Below are 18007 nucleotides of genomic sequence, written 5' to 3'. Positions count from 1 at the left end.
GGCAGCTACTTCCAACAGCTCCTCAGTGACAGAAATGTCCGACTTCACCTTTAATAAAATGGATAGCTGCGCGATATCCGTGTTGTCTGTGCTTTTATCAAGAGCTAATGAAAAAGCTCTGTAGCTGCGTGACTCTTGGGCCAGCTGTGCTGACAGGTTTCCTACTACTTCTGTAACTCGGTCTACAATGGTGTTCCTTGATAAACTGACATTTTGAAAAGTGTGTATCTGGTCGGGGCACACCTGCTCACAGACCTTCAGCATGCTTCAAAAAAACGGCCTCTGAAAAACACTTTGAAGCTTGTGCGATTTCTTCTGCCACAATGAAGCTAGCTTTCACTGCCACGGTGATTGTAGTTGTGGCTTTCGTGAACACATTCTGTTGCAGCTGTGGTTTGTTGTTTTTTCTGGAAGGCTAACTTTGGCATACTTAGCTCTGTGTTTGGTTTCAAAATGCCAACATAGATTGTACTCTTTGACAACCGACAATGCTTCATAACACAAAAGACATACTGGTTTTTGTCCTTCAAGCACAAACATGTATTCGCCTTCCCATCTTTCTTGAAACAGCCTTCCATCTTCATCAACTTTCCTCTTCCTGGACATTTTGGGATCATTTGTAATTTGACTCAATTCCACTTACAGAAAATAGCATTGACGCAGATACACTGCAATGTAGTGGTGGGATGTCATCACTTCACTGGTAACATAATTGCTATGCATTGTGGGAAATGTAGTTTATAGTCAATGCACGCTTTAGATTAATTTATTTAAAGACAATCAGAAATTTTCGGCTCTCGTGGGCCACATAAAATGACGTGGCGAGCCACGAGTTTGACACTTGTGTTCTAACTGAACACATGAAGATGAGGATGCTGCTGAAGTATTTCCAGAAACCCCAGAAGGGTGTTTAAAGTCCTTCCATCAGTTTGGTCATGTATGTTGTATCTGTGTTGGTGTCAGTGGCAGCAGTCAGTGTGGAGACGGTTTCGTTTGTCTTCTTCTGTCTACTTCCTGTCACACTCCATCAGTCCAACTTAACCTCTAAAACTCCAGAAGTTCTGTCAGGAAACACAAAGACCTAGTCTGGTGAAGATAGAAACACTTCCAAACAGCTCAAATATCAACCTTAAGGACATGTTTCAAACATTTAGATATTAATATTTCAGTTAAAATGGATTCAACAGTAATGTTCAAGAACTTCATAATACTGAAGTCTTTCAGGTTGATTTTGTTCAACCAGCTGCTCATTAAGCAAACCGAATGTCTGGAACTAACGAAAAAAACACAAGTTCAACATGAAGGCCTTGATTAAAGTAATATTTCTTAAAATCATTTTAATATATGAACATTCAGCATGTACATTTATTAATAATCATCTTTATTCACCTTTTAAAGCCGCAGTTTGAAACTTCTTTAACAAAATGATCATCAATAAAACAAAGAGTTAAAACACATGAAAGCAGGAGGAGTTCATTATTCAAGATTTCTCTAAATACAGATTCTCAGTCATGACTTAGGCCCTGTTTACACGAGGACGCTTGCAGGTAAAAACGTCAAAATATTTAACAAAACACCCTATCGTTTATACGAGGACGGCGTTTTGGGGGCTTGAAAATGCAAAAATTTGAAACCGGCCTCCAGAGTGGAAAAGTAGAAAACGCTCCGCCGTTACGTTTCCGTCTAAACAGCAAAACACAAAACTTTGCCGAGATCTGACCACGTCACATACGCGATTACATCACATATGTGCTTTGGTTTGCCGGCCGGTACAAGGACGTAAACAAAGATGTGTGATTATTTCCATCCTTCGTACCTTCAAGCAACTCTGGCAGCTCTATGTACACTACAGGAGTCGTACCAACAAACGTACAGAATCTGTACAGATTCCATTCATGAACATTTACCGTGGCGGAGATCTGAAAAGGGAGATAGTACGCATGCGCGTAGACATGGCGACGTTTTATCACAGCGCCACCTAGCTGCCTGGCATGCATATCCAATCGAATTCCACACACTATAGAGTCACCGTATATACGCAGATTTCCTTCAAAACCGCTCGTCTAAACGTGGTAAATGGTAAATGGTCTGTATTTATATAGCGCTTTACTATACCTGCAAGGTACCCAAAGCGCTTTACATGATACGTCACATTCACACACTGATGGCGGAAGCTGCCATGCAAGGCGCTAACCACGACCCCATCAGGAGCAATTCGGGGTTAGGTGTGTTGCTCAGGGACACCTCGACATGAGCACGACGGGCCGAGGATCGAACCGGCAACCCTTCGGTTGCAAGACGGCCACTCTACCCACTGAGCCATGCCGCCCCATAAACGTGAAATGACAAGACGCCACTTTTGCGTTTTCTGTTAGGATGGTCCTCGTATAAACGTAGCCTTAGTTCAGAAAAGCGCTGAAAAATATCCCCATGCTGTCTTTCAGCAGCTCTGTTGTTTCATTCCACGTCCTCTATTCTGTACGAGCTGCTCACTTTATTAGGAACCTCTGAATCTCAAAGTGCAGCTGGATTTCAGGAAACTGATTCAACATGAGGTTTGTCCGTCGACAGGATTTCCCCACTCGCTACGTTTACATGCCTGTTGCCATGACAACTGAGCCGTGTGAATTTGTTCCGAGGTCATTTGCATGATATATATTTGCAAATAAAACAAAAGCTGCTGCTGGTTTATTCCACATTTACCTTCCAACTCCTGATTATTCTCTTCATCAGAGTGAAATAAAAAGTCGATTTACCTTCAATTTACTGACAGAGAATCATTAATATCTTTAGTTTACTGTCAGAGAATTGTTAGACTCATATCATGTATATGTTAGATGTGTTAGAATCATTGATATCTTTAGTTTCTTTGAATGATTGTTTCTGTGAACTCAGTAGCTTCAGAAGAGAGCTTAAGAATTTTAATAAAAACACAACGAGCTGTGAAACAGATTTTATTTTCACGTTAGTAAACATTACAGTGAAAACACATTTTCCTGACTGTTATTACATACGTGATGATTATTACGTATGTCATGATTATTGCATTCATGATGATTATTACATATGTGATGATTTTTACATATATGATTGTCACGGTCTGAGCTGGTTGGACCCGAGCAGAAAGCCACACTACCAAGGCTGGCTGAATGAAAGTGATTTATTGTTGGGGGGTGAATAATGGCACGGAGGGGGGAAATCCAGGGTGCAGGAGCGGCTGGTGTAGTGGGGGGTTTTGGCCAGAAACAGGGGGGTCCAGGCAGGGACAGAAGGGGTCCAGGCAGGGACAGAAGGGGTCCAGGCAGGAATGGGGGTCCAGGCAGGGAGAAACTGGTAGTGACTGGGTTGGGGAGAGCCGGAGGGGAAGGAGGATGGTGGGGATCCCGGACAGCTGAATCTGAGGGCGAGGAGAAAACAACGTAAGACAAAGGTAAACTCAACAGATTCTACAAGGGCTAGAAAGCGAACTGAACTGTGGTGTCTTGGTTCAACAATCTGGCAGGGAGTGGAAGGATGAGCCGGTTCTTATTGTTGAGGTGAGTAATTAGTGTGATGTCACTCAGCTGTCCGGGAGCCGTGGAGGTGGTTGATTGCCTGAGTGGAGTCAGCTGGAAGCTAGACTCCACTCAGGCACCGAGCTGTAGGGGGAGAGACAGGGCAGAGGAGCGGATGGAAGACAGAGAGAGACAGACAGGGCAGAGGAGCGGATGGAAGACAGAGAGAGACAGACAGGGCAGAGGAGCGGATGGGAGACAGAGAGAGACAGACAGGGCAGAGGAGCAGGAGAGGGGGAGAGGAGCATGAGAGGGAGGAAACAGATGGGGAAAAGGGGTATTTGGGGATGTCAGGTGGGAAGGACGGGGGTGAGGAGGAAGCCCTGACAATGATGATTGTTACATATATGATGATTATTACATATGTGATGATTATTACATGTGTGATTTTTATTAGACGTGATCATTTTTACATATATGATTATGTGTGATATTACCTATATGATGATTAGTACAAACATGATCACTTCTACATATGTGATGATTATTACATATATGATTACATGTGTGATGATTATTACGTATATGTATGATGGTCATTACATACATGATGATTTCTTTATTGAATCTCAGAGAGTTGAGGAAATGTTTTCATATCAGCTGAAAATTTCCCGTCAGAAGTCAGGATGAACCCACAGTAACAGTTTCTGAGATGGAATCCTTCACAGTCTGTTCACTTATCAAGAGGTAAAATAGAAACTCTGCTTTAATGTTAGTGAGTCCAGAAAACTTTGTCATTTCACCACAGACAGACAAACTTTTAACTGGACTTTAAAATCAGTTTTCACTTCATGTTCCTTCAGACTTTGTAAAATCTCAGAGTCCATTCCAAGGGGCAACTCCTCTGGTTTATAGCACAAATTTGACTGGATAAAAGAGAAAATGATCCAGTGTGATCTATTCTCTTTAGTAAACATTTTCCTCAAGAGTTGGTTTCTGTTTGGAATGTAATTTATAATGGGTTAAATATATTAACTGATCAGACAAATGACATAAATGTCAGTATTTGTTGATCAGCTGTAGTTCCTGGTTGTTCCACCAGGTGAAGCCTCTTCCTGTTTAATCCTGTAGAGACCAGTGGAGGTGTTAAAGCAGAGAGCATTGTGGGAGTTTAGCAGCAACGGGCACCATGACAAAGACTTCTGAGGAGGTTAGTGACGACCAACCGGAACTCAGAGGGACCAATCAAATCATTTCTGCCAGGCTATACTCTACCAGTTATTGATTAATAACGACAACGATGATGGTAACTATCAGTAACTATCAGTTATTGATTCATAATGACGATGATGGTAACTCTGTATCAGGTGTTGATTATTAATGGTCCAGTTTAGAAGAAATTAGAGGATGAAGCAGAAGATGTTTTAGGACGACGTGTCGTCTCTGATTTACTTGTTTCCTTCAGTTCCTAAAGAACTAAATGGCGGAGGACAACTCCCAAACTAACAAACGTCCACAAACCCACAGGTGATGCCATAGTCCATGTTTCTGTCCATGTGATCAGACTGAAGGAGTAAAGTCAGAATCTTACAGGATGGTTCTCATCCTGTTTTTGGATTAACACCAAACAAGAAAACTGAAACTAGAATCAGTTTAAAGTGTTTAATCACAGCGGTGGATGTTTCCGTGTTTGTGGATGTTTCCATGTTCATCTGCACATGCGTGTTGCTGTAGTGTGTCACTGCTGTGGATAGTGTTTCTGTTTTCTCTGTGATCACCTGTTCACTGGTGGAGACGAGGCTGGACGGTCAGAAAGAACACAAAGACCTGAGAGAGAACAGAGGAGGAGGACAGGTGGAGGAGATAGAGGTGGAAGAGGATCAGAGGTTCAGGGTTGAAGTAGAGAGTAGTAGTTAGATGGATGGAGCTGAGGCAGATGTAATGAAGGTGGAGGAAGAGGAGGAATCAGGTGAGAGAGAAACAGAATTACAGGTTATCAACCTCCTGCAGGTAACTAACATGAACCAACAATAGATAACATGAACTATAACATTAACTATAACAAACATTAACTAACATGAACCAACATGAACAATAACATTAACTATAACTAACGTTAGCTAGCATGAACTATTACAGGAGCAACGACTAACATTGGATAACATTAACTAACGGTGGATAACTAACTCGAACTGACAATAACTAAGATCATCATAAACTAAAATTAATCCTTGAGAACTGACAAAATAACAAGTAGAAGAAGTAACCTGCTATGGCATTTAAAAGGTCCTCCAGGTGGTTCTGTGTCTCTTTGAGTTAACCGGTTAACTAGTTAACCAGTTACCTGATAAGCTGCTTAACTAGTTAACTGGTTAGCCAGTTTGTCCATAACCGATTAACTAGTTGATCAGTTAATCAGCCATTCGTCCTTTCTTATGAACCAAGGGCTGATTCTGGTCCAGAGTTGGTTGGACCAGTGAACTTTAATAACTGGGTTGGTTTTCTGTCATACTCAGTTTGTCTCTGGCTGCTGGGTTAGAGAGGGTTAAAGATGGTTAGAGAGGGTAAAGATGAGATGGTTAGAGAGGGTAAAGATGATTAGAGAGGGTAAAGATGAGCTTGTTTAGAGAGGGTAAAGATGGTTAGAGAGGGTAAAGATGATTAGAGAGGGTAAAGATGATTAGAGAGGGTAAAGATGGTTAGAGAGGGTAAAGATGATTAGAGAGGGTAAAGATGATTAGAGAGGGTAAAGATGGTTAGAGAGGGTAAAGATGATTAGAGAGGGTAAAGATGGTTAGAGAGGGTAAAGATGATTAGAGAGGGTAAAGATGATTAGAGAGGGTAAAGATGATTAGAGAGGGTAAAGATGGTTAGAGAGGGTAAAGATGATTAGAGAGGGTAAAGATGGTTAGAGAGGGTAAAGATGATTAGAGAGGGTAAAGATGGTTAGAGAGGGTAAAGATGATTAGAGAGGGTAAAGATGGTTAGAGAGGGTAAAGATGGTTAGAGAGGGTAAAGATGAGATGGTTAGAGAGGGTAAAGATGAGCTGGTTTAGAGATGATTCGAGACGGTTAAAGATGATTCGAGACGGTGAAAGATGATTAGAGATGGTTAAAGATGATTTGAGATGGTTAGAGAGGGTAAGGATGATTAGAAAGGGTAAAGATGAGCTGGTTAAGAGATGGTTAGAGACGGTTAAAGATGATTTCAGATGGTTTGAGAGGATAGAGATGGTTAGAGAGGGTTAAAGATGGTTAGAGAGGGTAAAGATGAGCTGGTTTAGAGAGGGTAAAGATGGTTAGAGAGGGTAAAGATGAGATGGTTAGAGAGGGTAAAGATGGTTAGAGAGGGTAAAGATGAGCTGGTTTAGAGAGGGTAAAGATGAGATGGTTAGAGAGGGTAAAGATGAGATGGTTAGAGATGATTCGAGACGGTGAAAGATGATTAGAGACGGTTAAAGATGATTAGAGATGGTTAAAGATGATTTGAGATGGTTAGAGAGGGTAAGGATGATTAGAAAGGGTAAAGATGAGCTGGTTAAGAGATGGTTAGAGACGGTTAAAGATGATTACAGATGGTTTGAGAGGATAGAGATGGTTAGAGATGGATGGTTATCTGTGGCATTTTAATACCAGCACTAATAAAATGGAGTGAGTAACTGCAGGCTTAAGTGGAAAAATAAACACCTTAAGCTGAAATCTTAAACTTCTGTTGTTGAATTTCTTTCTATCTGTCCATCTGTCATTTTCTGGATGAAGCAATCGGCTGTTTCGTCTCGGAAATATTAGAAATTGTTATAAATGTGGATCAGTGTCCAGAGATGTTGGGTTTACAGTCGTAGAGGAAAGAAAGCAGAAAATATTCACTTTGAAGAAGCTGGATTTAGAATGAGTCGTTGTTGTTGTAGTGAATAAACTGTAGAATTAATCATCCTTGTTGAAGCTGTTCTGTTACTCGGTGTCTCTGGACCACATTTTGGTTCAAGTCTGTTTTCATAATTGAATTTGTAGCGGCCAGCGTTTCTAATTTCCTGTATTTGTTCTATAAGAACCCTGAGCCCTGCTCTGCTGCAGAACAAACATGGATGTCATGATGGACAGACTTAGACGATGATGAGGAGTTTGGCATCGCCGTCACTTGGCTCTGCAGCGCTGCACAGATGGAGCCAGAAAAGCAGCTAGCATGCTAAATAAATAAAGGTGGCATTGTCGTTAGTGATGCTTCATCTACTTCATTCATTCACCGTCTGACGTTGCTATGATTCGCTGAACTGCACCAGAAAATCAGTTATTAACGTGGTTTTTATTGATCACTCTGCTAGTTTAGTAGAAGTCTGTTTGAATCACAGAGCTTCTGAGTATTTTCCAGTTAACTGATAACTGTGATGATGAAATTATTTCTATCCTCCAGTGGTCCAGATTTATTAATTCGTTCACTTCTAAGCGCTATATAAATACAACCATTTACCATTTCTATCTCCCATGTTTCCTCTCTACTCTGCTCATCATCTGTAGATGTTCCTCCATGCTGGATGGATCTCCATCCACCTGTTCCTCTGTTCTCTGCTTATTTATTGGTTTTCCTCCGTCTCTCTGAGGAAAGACTGCCTGTAGTCAACCTGGAACTCTCTGAACATTCTGGTCTCAGCTGATCCTGGAGAATCGGAACCAGGAGGAGGTTCTGGTTTTGCTGGATCTGCTGTAAACACATTTATGGAGAATATTGAAATGCTACATGTAGAAGTAAAGACATTTTGATGAAATATCAAGATTTTAAACTTAGATTTGGTTAATTTTCCCAGCTGGCAGTCACAGATGTGTAGCTTGAATTAGTTAAAAATCTGACATCGCTGTGTTTTCAGTTTCTGGCTGAGAAGTGGAGAATTTTAGTGAATTCTTAAAGAGAACGTAACTCAAATCCTCCGGTGGGTTTGTGAAGTTCACAGATTAGTACAGCTGTCAGCTTGAACTTCTGATGATTCATTTTTAAACATTTCTTCTATGAGGCAAAAGTCTGAGGCCCTTTACTAGTTTGAAGATTTGATAGTTTGATTTCATGATTTAACATTTTTATGAAAATGATGTTTTTACTGACTGGCGGGTTTTGTTTGCTTGAAATGTCCTCAGTTATCAGGTTTGTTGGTATGTTTGGGGTCGAGTGTTTCGATGTTTCGTAGGTTCCTCCACGGAGCTGAATTAAAACGCTGGTGAATGTTTCCTGATGTGAAGATGTAGCAGCTAGTAAATGTCATGTTTCACTTAAAGATCTGAAGAAGTTCTCTAAGGTCACTTTTAAAGATAGAAATTGTGGAACAGATGAAGTTTGAACATGAACAGTTATCAGAACATGGATTGTGTCTGTTTTCATGGAGCTGAACCTGAATACACCGGTCCATCCTCCATTAGGAAGGAATCCCTTTCCATGCTGCTGCTCTCTGCTAAAACATATCTCATGAAACATTCATGAAACCACAGAGGAAATAAAAGCCATGAGAAGAAACTCTGTCTCTGCCACTGACTGACTATTAGAAAAATGAAACTCGAGTTTGTTGTCTCTCTTTAATCATTCATGGTTGTTAAGCAGAGATGAATATCTGAGTTGATTTCAGCCAACAGTGAAGCAGATTGAAAGGAGTGATTGGATCTGTGTAAAACATTTTATAATGCAGCTGGAACTGAGATCATATTATTACCTGAACAGTCAAAAATAAAGCAACCCTTTTACACATCCGTCAACCCAAGTGTAACTAAAAGGTATGTCTGGTTTCTTTACAAAGTAACAAGCTAAGTTAGCATCTATATTATTATATTAATTGAATCGGGTTTAACCAGATTAGCTTTACTGTTTCGTGTTTTTGATCACTGTCCAAAGGTGAAGTGCAGGTTTTCATTAGAACACGAAAATCAAGAAGACGATTCATCTCAGCAATAAATTCACACAGAAAACTGACAAAATCATGTTTTACTCAAACTGATCATTTACCTGAGAACATTCATACTTTTTTTAAATCAACTCCCAACCCCGCTAACCCCAACCCCGCTAACCCCTAAACCTGGTAACTCCAACATTAACCCATAATGATGCTTACCCCAACCCCGCTATCCCTAACCCCGCTAACCCTACTAACCCTGCCAACCACCAACCCTGCTAACCTAACCCTGCTAACCCAAACCCTACTATCCCTAAGCCCTAATCCTAACCCTGAACCCAGTGCTGATCAACTGTCTGATGGAAACCTTGTAAAGTGACTGTAATTCTGATAGCAACGTCAACCAATTGATGACAGACTCGCAGTGAAACAGACACAAAATGACCACAAAGACATCCAGCTTCACTACCCGACACTAGTTTGTGTTACCGTATAAACTCGACACTAGTTTGTGTTACTGTATAAAGCCAACATTAGTGAGTCTTGCCCTCAGAGTTAAGTGTTTTTCTTGGAGCTCCATCCAAACATCGGCTGTTTGGTGGAAGCTGAGGACAACCTCCTGAATATTAATAGCTGCTGCCTCCATTTTACATAAGAGGCATCACATCCCTTCGCTTCCCGCTCGCATTATCTGATGCTACTTTAGTGTAGCTGATGGACTGAATCTGAACACAACACCACCAGAGACCCATGATTCTGATCATGGATGAATCTCTGAATGCCAGAACCAGGACAGAGTTTGAAGAGACTGTCACATTCGTGCTGTAAAATCAATCAGATGATTAAAAAATGAAGATGATCCTGGCATTTTCTGTAAAATGCTCCTTCCATGGTCTCTAATAGTTCTGACCAACCTCCTTCCAATATTAAGTTCACCCACAACGACCTTTTTAAAGTTTTCTCTGGTGCATCATCGGAAATCAGAAACGCATCCAGGAACCAATGATTGTTTCTACGACTCTAAACTGTTTGACACCAGGATACATCCCATAATACTGATGACACAGGTGGTTACTGACATTCTGAAAGGATTTTAAACTGAACTGCTGTCAGTTTTTTTTTTTTACCAGAACTCAGATGTTTTTCTCCTAAATGTCATGGTTCTAACCTGCTGGACTGATGAAGTTCTGAGGCTCATTAAAAAGGTCATTAAAAAGTGATAAATCTGGACCCACCTCTATGGACTTCAAGGACTGAACTCTGGAAGATATTCTCAGTATGAAGGTAGAACTCTGATCATTAGTAAAGTTTACTGGAGATACAGAACCAGAGGTTCTAAGGACTATTGAAACTGAAATCTGATTCTCAGGCGGCTTCTGAATCTTCTCTTGGTTGTTGGTGGATGTTTGGAGCTTTGTTTCTGGTGGAACCTCTGTGATGATGATCTGCTGAAGTTGTGGATGTCATTGAATGTGAACATATGTGTTTCATGTATGTTGGTTTAGATGAGACTCAAAGATTTGGTGTGTTTTGGACACAGTTTGCATCTTTGAGTCTCTAAGTGTTTCTGGAGCTGCAGCGTTGTTCAGTCGTTTCTTAGTTCTTAAGTTATCTCCTGGTGTGACGGTAAATAAGATCTGTGGAGGTCAAAGCTTCTGCCCCTCAGCATCATTTCTTAACACCAACATGAGGATCAGCAGTAGTTTATAGCTGTTGAGGTCCACTGATCCTGCTGTTAGATCTGAGGAACAGCGTGAAGCTGCTCAGATTTACAAGGCTTTACTTGTTCTGTGTGTTGACATCAAAGCTTGTTTGGTTTCTTTCCTTAAAGCTGCAACATATAAACAGTTCCTGACGCTTCACTGCTCGTAGCATTAAAAAATAAGTATTTATAGATTTTTGTTTCCAATATCAAATGTCTGTAAAATGAAGACATTTATAATCATAAAATAATTAAATTACATTCCATAAAATCTAGTTTATCCTCCATCTAATTATATCCATCTAATTTATATTAGTTAGTTAAATGTGTTAATAGTTAATGTGTGTTATTAGTTGTGTGTTTTATTAGTTGTGTGTGTTATTAGTTAAATGTGTGTTATTAGTTGTGTGTCATTAGTTAAATGTGTGTTGTTAGTTGTGTGTGTTATTAGTTATATGTGTGTCATTAGTTAAATGTGTGTTATTCGTTAAATGTGTGTTAATAGTTGTGTGTTATTTAAATGTGTGTGTTATTAGTTACATGTGTTAATAGTTGTGTTATTAGTTAAATGTGTGTTATTCGTCACATTAGAATGTTGATAACCGGCAGCTCTGGACAAAGTTCGCTGACATAAGTAATGTAGAATAATATAACTTATATAATGAATAAATGTAGAATCATATAATTTATAAAATGAGTAAATGTAGAATAATAATTTCTGTAATGAGTAAATGTAGAATAATATAATTTCTATAGTAGTATAATCTCATCCAGGGTGTTTGTTGGACTGTGGCACGGTGCCTTCAGAATATTTACTGCGACGCTGCAGCATCATTAATCTTCTGCTTCGTTCTTGTCGACTTTTGATTTGCAGCAGCTTTCCTCTATTGAAGGGAATATTTCTACCACAGCAGGAAACCTTTGCTGTCTGTAGTGTTGTTCTTACATTTCGTTGATATGAGATCGTGTTTGAACATGTCGATATTCAGACTCCAACTGTCGTCGTGAAAACGTGTGTGGATAAGTTGAGCTAATTGTGGTTTGTTCATCGGTGAACATTCATGCTTGACTTCCAGTGTTGTGCAACAATAAGAAGGCAGACGTGTCCTGGTACAGTTTATTAACAGACAGGGAGTGCAGTGAATACAGTGAAGACAATAAAACACAAACATCCTGATTGTCCGTCAGTCTCGCTGTAAATCCACCACCTTTCTTTGTGGTCCCATTGATCAAACTTTTACATTAAAGTTCCTCTGAGCAAACTCTCTTCTTGGCAGCATGAATAATTTCAGAGCCGTTTCATTTATTTATCTGTCTCTCTATTGTTTCGGATCATGACTGGCTTCCAGAGGAGGTTCCTTTAAACAGCTGCTATTTTTACTTCTGTTAAATTCTCACATGGTGACAGAACTGTACACGAAACTACAGAAAGAAAGCTACAAAACCATCTGTTCTGTCCACACCGAGACAAGAATGCTCAGAAAAATGAAGGCGCTAGCTGGAACCATGAATGTTTTTCACAGTGATGCCCTAAAAGAACCATTTCTACTTTAGCAAGAGGTTCTTCATTAACACTCAGTAGAAAGCAGCGAGACTTCAGCTTAGATGGAACCTTTTCAGGGACCATCAGGAGAAACTTGTTTCTTTTTACCTTTCAAAGAACCAAAAGTAAAGAACCGTCCCCAAAAATAAAATGTTCTTTAACTGGAAATGACATTCTAATAACTAGATAACTGTCCAAAGAACTGCTTTCAGTTCCACAAAGAACCTTTTAGCAAGAAATTCATTAGAGAACAATTTCCTCAGATGCCTTACAGAACCATCAGAAATTTGGTGCTCCATAGAACTTTAGCATAAATCAGGTCTTTTCCATATCAAGGTGGAAGTGGAGCAACTTGTTGAGGTCAAGAGGACCTGATTTAAGTTATTTCAAGCTGAAAAGTCAAATGTAAGAACTTCAAAAATTTCTCGCTTTTTTCATTTAGAACACATTTCATTTTCTGGGTTCTGGACTGTTGGTCAGACAGAACAACATGTTCTAAGGTACTAGTGGGGGATTTGTGAAACTGTGAAAAACATTTTTCTGTTTTCTGATGTTTAGTCAACCAAATATTCATCCAGAATAAAGGAACGATCAGCTGCAGCTCTGATTTCGTGCTGTTCCCTGCCACTAAACCAAAGAAGGAGCATGAGGAACCTGTAGAGAACCGCTAATGAAGAACCCTCTTGTAGATGCTGATGTTCTTCAGATAGTTACTGAAGAACCAGAGAGTCTTATGAAGAACCCTTCAGAACCAATATATCTCTGAGAAAAGGCATCTGGAGCGAATGTTTATTAAAAGTACAATATTAAAGGGAGCAGTTCATGCTGACCGAGGTCTTGGTCTTGTACAGGAGTTTAACTGGTTTAACTGGTTTCCTGTCCCCCCACATCAGTCTGAGTCCATCACAGTGTTGGTTGGTGTTCAGACCTGCGCAAACAATAACTCATTTGGTTGACATTATTGAACATTTAAAATTGCACTTGGACAGGTGATTAAATTTAAAGCTGGTTACTGTTCTGCTCAGGTCAGTGTTGAGGGTGGAGGGGTAGGAGTGGAGGGTGGAGGGGTAGGAGTGGAGGGTGGAGGGGTAGGAGTGGAGGGTGGAGGGGTAGGAGTGGGGTGACTTGGTGACAGTCTGAGTCTGTTGCTACGGCAACATGATGGGTGTGTCTGAGAAGACGGACATGATGGAGTCCGTCTCGGCGGCCCGATGGAGTCGCGTCTGCTGTTCGGCACCAATCAGTAAACCGGACCCCATTAGTCCCACCCCCTGCCCTGCCCTCAGTCTGCCATTCTGCTGCTCTCTGATTGGCTCCAGAAAGACCACATGCTTGTTGGTACTGACCTTACGGCCCGGGCCCTCGGTGGTGGTGGGCGGAGTCGGGGTGAGGATGGAGGACTGGGCGCTGCTCAGCCCCGCCTCGTTGCCCGAGGCGGCGGTGGCTGGGGGGCGGGGCTTGGAGCAAGGCGGGCAGCGGCAAGGCGTCAGGTACAGGTACATGAGGACCAGCACCAGGCTCACCACGCAGCCCAGCAGGGTGGTGAAGCCGGTGTTGAAAGGCTCGTGGGTGTCTCTGTCGTGGTGCGGCACCACGGTCACGTTCACCTCCCAGGTCTCATTTCGCTGCCGCTGCCGGTCCAGAGCCATGCACCAGTAGATCCCAGAGTCCTGTTCGCGCGCCGCCACGATCTCCAGGCTGCCGTTGGCAAACATCTTCAGAGATCCGTTGTTCCCGGGCGGCACCACGTACTCCCAGTTTGGCGCCACCCAGAGGAAGGTGACGCTGCGACTGGACAGTGAGGTGAGGCAGTGCAGCAGCAGCGCCTTCCCTGCCTTCACGGAAACGCTGCTCTGCTGCTCCTTCAGCGCCGTCAGGTTGCAGTTTTCAAAGTAGCGTCCAGACTGGAAGACGCGCAGAGTTCCTCTCTGCTGCCCGTAGACCAGACAGATGTGCTCCTGTTGAAAGAACCTGATGGAGTCGAAGCCTCTCTGCTTCCAGAACCTGAACAGGCCATATGTGGAGCACTCACACACCAGGGAGTTGTTGTGCAGGTACAGCCCTGCCTGCACCGCCGGGGGCAGGTTGGAGATGTCCTCCAGGGGCAGTTTGGGCAGACGGTTGGACGACAGGTCCAACAGGGACAGGAGAGGGTGGCTGTACTTCTGGATGGAGAAGAAGGGGAAGTCGGTGAGGCGGTTGTGGCTGAGGTAGGCCTTGTGGAGGTTCGTCAGCCCGGCCAGAGCTCTACTTTCCACGTGCACGATCCGGTTGTTGAACAGCAGCAGCTCCTCCAATCCGGGCAGCTCCTGGAAGTAGTGCTGCTCCAGAACACGCAGCTGATTGGACGAGAGGTCCAGGTGTCGCAGCAGAGCCCCGGAGGAGTTTCTGAACGCTCCTGAGCGGATGCCGGTCAGCTGGTTGTGCGCTAAGCGGAGCGTCTCCAGTCGGACGAGTCCCGTGAAGCTGCCGGCCTCCAGCTGCTCCATCCGGTTGTGGCTTAGATCCAGAGTGACGGCGAAGACGGGAATCTCTGCCGGCATTCGCTGCAGGCTGAGAGCGGTGCAGCTGACGATGTCGGCAGCGCACAAACAACCAACCTGCAGTGGGCAGCTGTCGGCCTGGACGGGTCTCAGCTGCAAACACGCTAACATGACGACAACACGCCACCATGACGACGCTCCAATGGGAAGCATGATCCCAACTTTACTTACTGTCAGTCAGCAGTTTGTGTTCACGTCCTTCATGCCGGTCACATGATGCAGCTCCTCCACAGGTGTAAATGTTTGGATCTTCACTCTGAGTCTGCCATGGTTCAGAACAGAAGCTTCATCTGATTAGTTGTTTAAGCTGCAGGCATTTACAGGCTGTCACTGTGATGCATGCTCCTTTGTTCCTTTATGCTTCCAGCTCCACTGGTTTATGTGCTCTGACTCGCTTAATGTGGAATGAGGCGGCGGCATCTGCATCCACCTGCCAGCACAGCAGCTGTCTGGAGGGGAAATGAGGGGAAAGAATGAAAACCTGTCCAGGTGTGAAGCTGTAAACAAACCGGTGGTTCGTCAGGAAGCAGCTTTCAGCCTCACATGGAGACAGAAAAGGTCAAAAACTCAAATATTCAGATGTGGTAGAAACTGAGTGAAAGAACACTTTAAAAGTCATCCTGCTGTTTGCAGAAGTAGAACAAAGAGGAGGTGGTTTTATTGTAACATCCAGCCTGAAAACAGAAAATCAGCTGATTGCTCTCACCTCCTGCCGTCCACGTTCTCCCACATCTGCTGCTTCGTAGCTCCTCAGTAACATCCTCATTTAACTTATGTTTCTGCAAACCAAGCTTCAAGTTTCCGTCTTCTCTCTGTGCCTCCTCAGCATCTTTGTTTCTCTGAATCCCTGCTGAGCTCACATTCTGTCACAAGTCGTCCGCTTGGCTTCGCTTCAAGGCTCCTCGTTCATGTGCTGCTGCTGTGGATAATGTGGAAGCCGAGCAGAGCAGAAAGATGCTGTTCTGCTGTTTGCAGCTCCACCTCTTCTTCTCTGGATTAACCCTCCTCCCCCTCAGCATCCTCCGCCCAGCTCAGTCCTTCCTCTCTCTGCTTCTATTTCTGCTTCGGTCTTTGTTGTGCTCGGCTCGCTCTCTTACTATCTGAGACGCTGCCACGGGAGGGAATCTTCTGCTGGTTGATGTAAATCTAACTCATCATGTGTTGATACGATCCTGCATTTACTCTTCAGCACATTCAGTCTGAAATTAAAACCTGGTTGTACATGAACGTCTCAGCTTTCATTTCAGATTCCATTGATTTCATTATTTTATGCTTTAGAATAAGAATGTTAATGATTAACTGCTGACTCTGAACTCTCATTCTTATTCACTCTGGTTCATTTTTCACTGTAATGTAAAATCCTGCAGCTCCATGAAACCAGAACAACATGAACTCAGAAAAAGAAACATTATTTATTTTACAGAACTCTAAAACCTGAACCTTCACGTCCTCCAGGTCTGCTCAAATGTTAAACTCTGAACTCATTTTGTCTCCTCCTCCTGTAGATGTTTTTCTATCTCCATGTTTGCTCTCTGCTCATCATCAGTAGATGTTCCTCCATGCTGGCTCGATCTCCATCAACCTGTTCCTCTGTTCTCTGCTTATTTATTGGTTTTCCTCTCAGTCTCTCTGAGGAAACACTGTCTGCAGTTCAACCTGGAACTCTGAATGTTTTGGTCTCAGCTGCTCGTGGAGATCCAGAACCAGGAGGAGGTTCTGGTTTTAGAGGATTGGGTTAAAGCAACCAGTATGTTTTTGTAAAAGATGAGACACATAGAATAATGTGATTTGATCGTTCTTCTTTACATCAGACGGAATACTTTTCCAGATTGCTGCAGGTTGAAAATGCACTGATTGTTTCTGTTTTTATAGTTTCTGGCTGATAAATGGAGCCATTCTGGAGATTTGTTAGACGCCGTGACTTTCCCAGCCTCTGGCAGGTTTGGAAGTTGGATCTGAATCATTTCGTTCAAGGATCTGAACTCTGTTTCTGTTTTAGACCCTCTCCTCCTCCATTGTCTTTTCTGCTGGGATCAAGTCCTCTGCCTGGATGGAGGTTCTCCATCATCTGTTCAGAACGTATTCTGAATATGTGGGTCTTGTAGGTCTAATGTAGTCTCAGGATATTTTCTGTTTTGCCCGTCTGTATGAATGTGTTGACGAGCCTTGTTTGCATAATTATTTCTTCTAACCTTTACTGACCTTTGAGTCTTCAAGAAGCTCATCTGCAGTTCTGGAGACCTACTATTTTAATGTTCTTTATCTGTGGATAAAATTTATGAAACTCTGAGTTACTGTTACACTGGTTTTTACATCTTTATGCAGCAGCTTCAGTAAAAATAGGAACCAACATGCTGCTTCACATTAATCCATCGTTTGGTGAAGCATCTTTTGTCTTCTCTAATTATTTCCCTCTTCTTTTGTCTCTCTTTCATGTGCTAGTAGTTTCCTGGTCTTCGTGTCTTTTCCTTGAACGCTTTGCCCTTTTGTTGGCTTATAATTAGAAGAAGCTCAATGAACTTGTGTTGACTTGGAACATAAAAACACCGTCGCTGACCTTTTACAGCCGAAGCGCCGACGTTCACAAAGTTCCTCTTGATTTATTAAAGCTGCTGTCCGGAGTTTGAATCGCAGCGTCTCCCAAAACACTGTTGGTCCCTCCCTCTGATTTTTATTTGTGCACGCGCTCAGTACATGAGAGAAGTGCCCGGAGTGCTGCAGCATCTCGCCTGTTTTGCTGTTTTCCACTCTTCTACATTTAGTACATTTAGTAAATAATAAAGGAATTACGTTAGAATGCTGTATTGAGTCTAACTTGTCCTAATACCAAAATAACATGAATCTGCTAGGACGAA

The 18007-nt window shown here is 42.5% G+C and overlaps 2 protein-coding genes across 4 annotated transcripts in view; one reads left to right on the top strand and one right to left on the bottom strand.

Annotated features, from left to right (window-relative positions):
- LOC110966941 (E3 ubiquitin-protein ligase RNF123-like) overlaps positions 1–18007 on the top strand; it is a 151018-nt gene that overhangs the window by 85123 nt on the left and 47888 nt on the right. The gene's annotated exons all lie outside the window — the stretch shown is intronic.
- On the bottom strand, positions 2939–16269 carry amigo3 (adhesion molecule with Ig-like domain 3). Of its 3 annotated transcripts, XR_007941762.1 has the most exons (3): positions 13956–16269; positions 5273–5421; positions 2939–3397 (listed from the first exon to the last, which is right to left on the bottom strand). XR_007941762.1 is itself a non-coding variant. In XM_022216439.2 (2 exons), the coding sequence occupies exons 1-2, from the start codon at positions 15303–15305 to the stop codon at positions 5383–5385; spliced, it is 1389 nt and encodes a 462-aa protein (XP_022072131.2). In that variant the 5' UTR covers positions 15306–16269; the 3' UTR covers positions 2939–5382. The 3 variants fall into 3 exon arrangements, 2 of the variants coding, with proteins under 2 accessions (XP_022072131.2, XP_022072130.2); XM_022216439.2 differs by having other exon boundaries at positions 2939–5421; XM_022216438.2 differs by lacking the exons at positions 2939–3397; positions 5273–5421 and having other exon boundaries at positions 12170–15601; positions 15859–16269.

This window comes from Acanthochromis polyacanthus, chromosome 5 (genome assembly GCF_021347895.1).
Source record: "Acanthochromis polyacanthus isolate Apoly-LR-REF ecotype Palm Island chromosome 5, KAUST_Apoly_ChrSc, whole genome shotgun sequence".
NCBI classification, from domain to species: domain Eukaryota; kingdom Metazoa; phylum Chordata; class Actinopteri; family Pomacentridae; genus Acanthochromis; species Acanthochromis polyacanthus.
The sequence above is the reverse complement of the archived record's forward strand: the minus strand, read 5'-3'. Positions and strand labels throughout refer to the sequence as shown.

What these genes read in the sequence shown, in the direction of transcription:
- amigo3 (XM_022216438.2), bottom strand. Translation starts at nt 15,305, where the DNA reads ATGCTTCCCATTGGAGCGTCGTCATGGTGGCGTGTTGTCGTCATGTTA.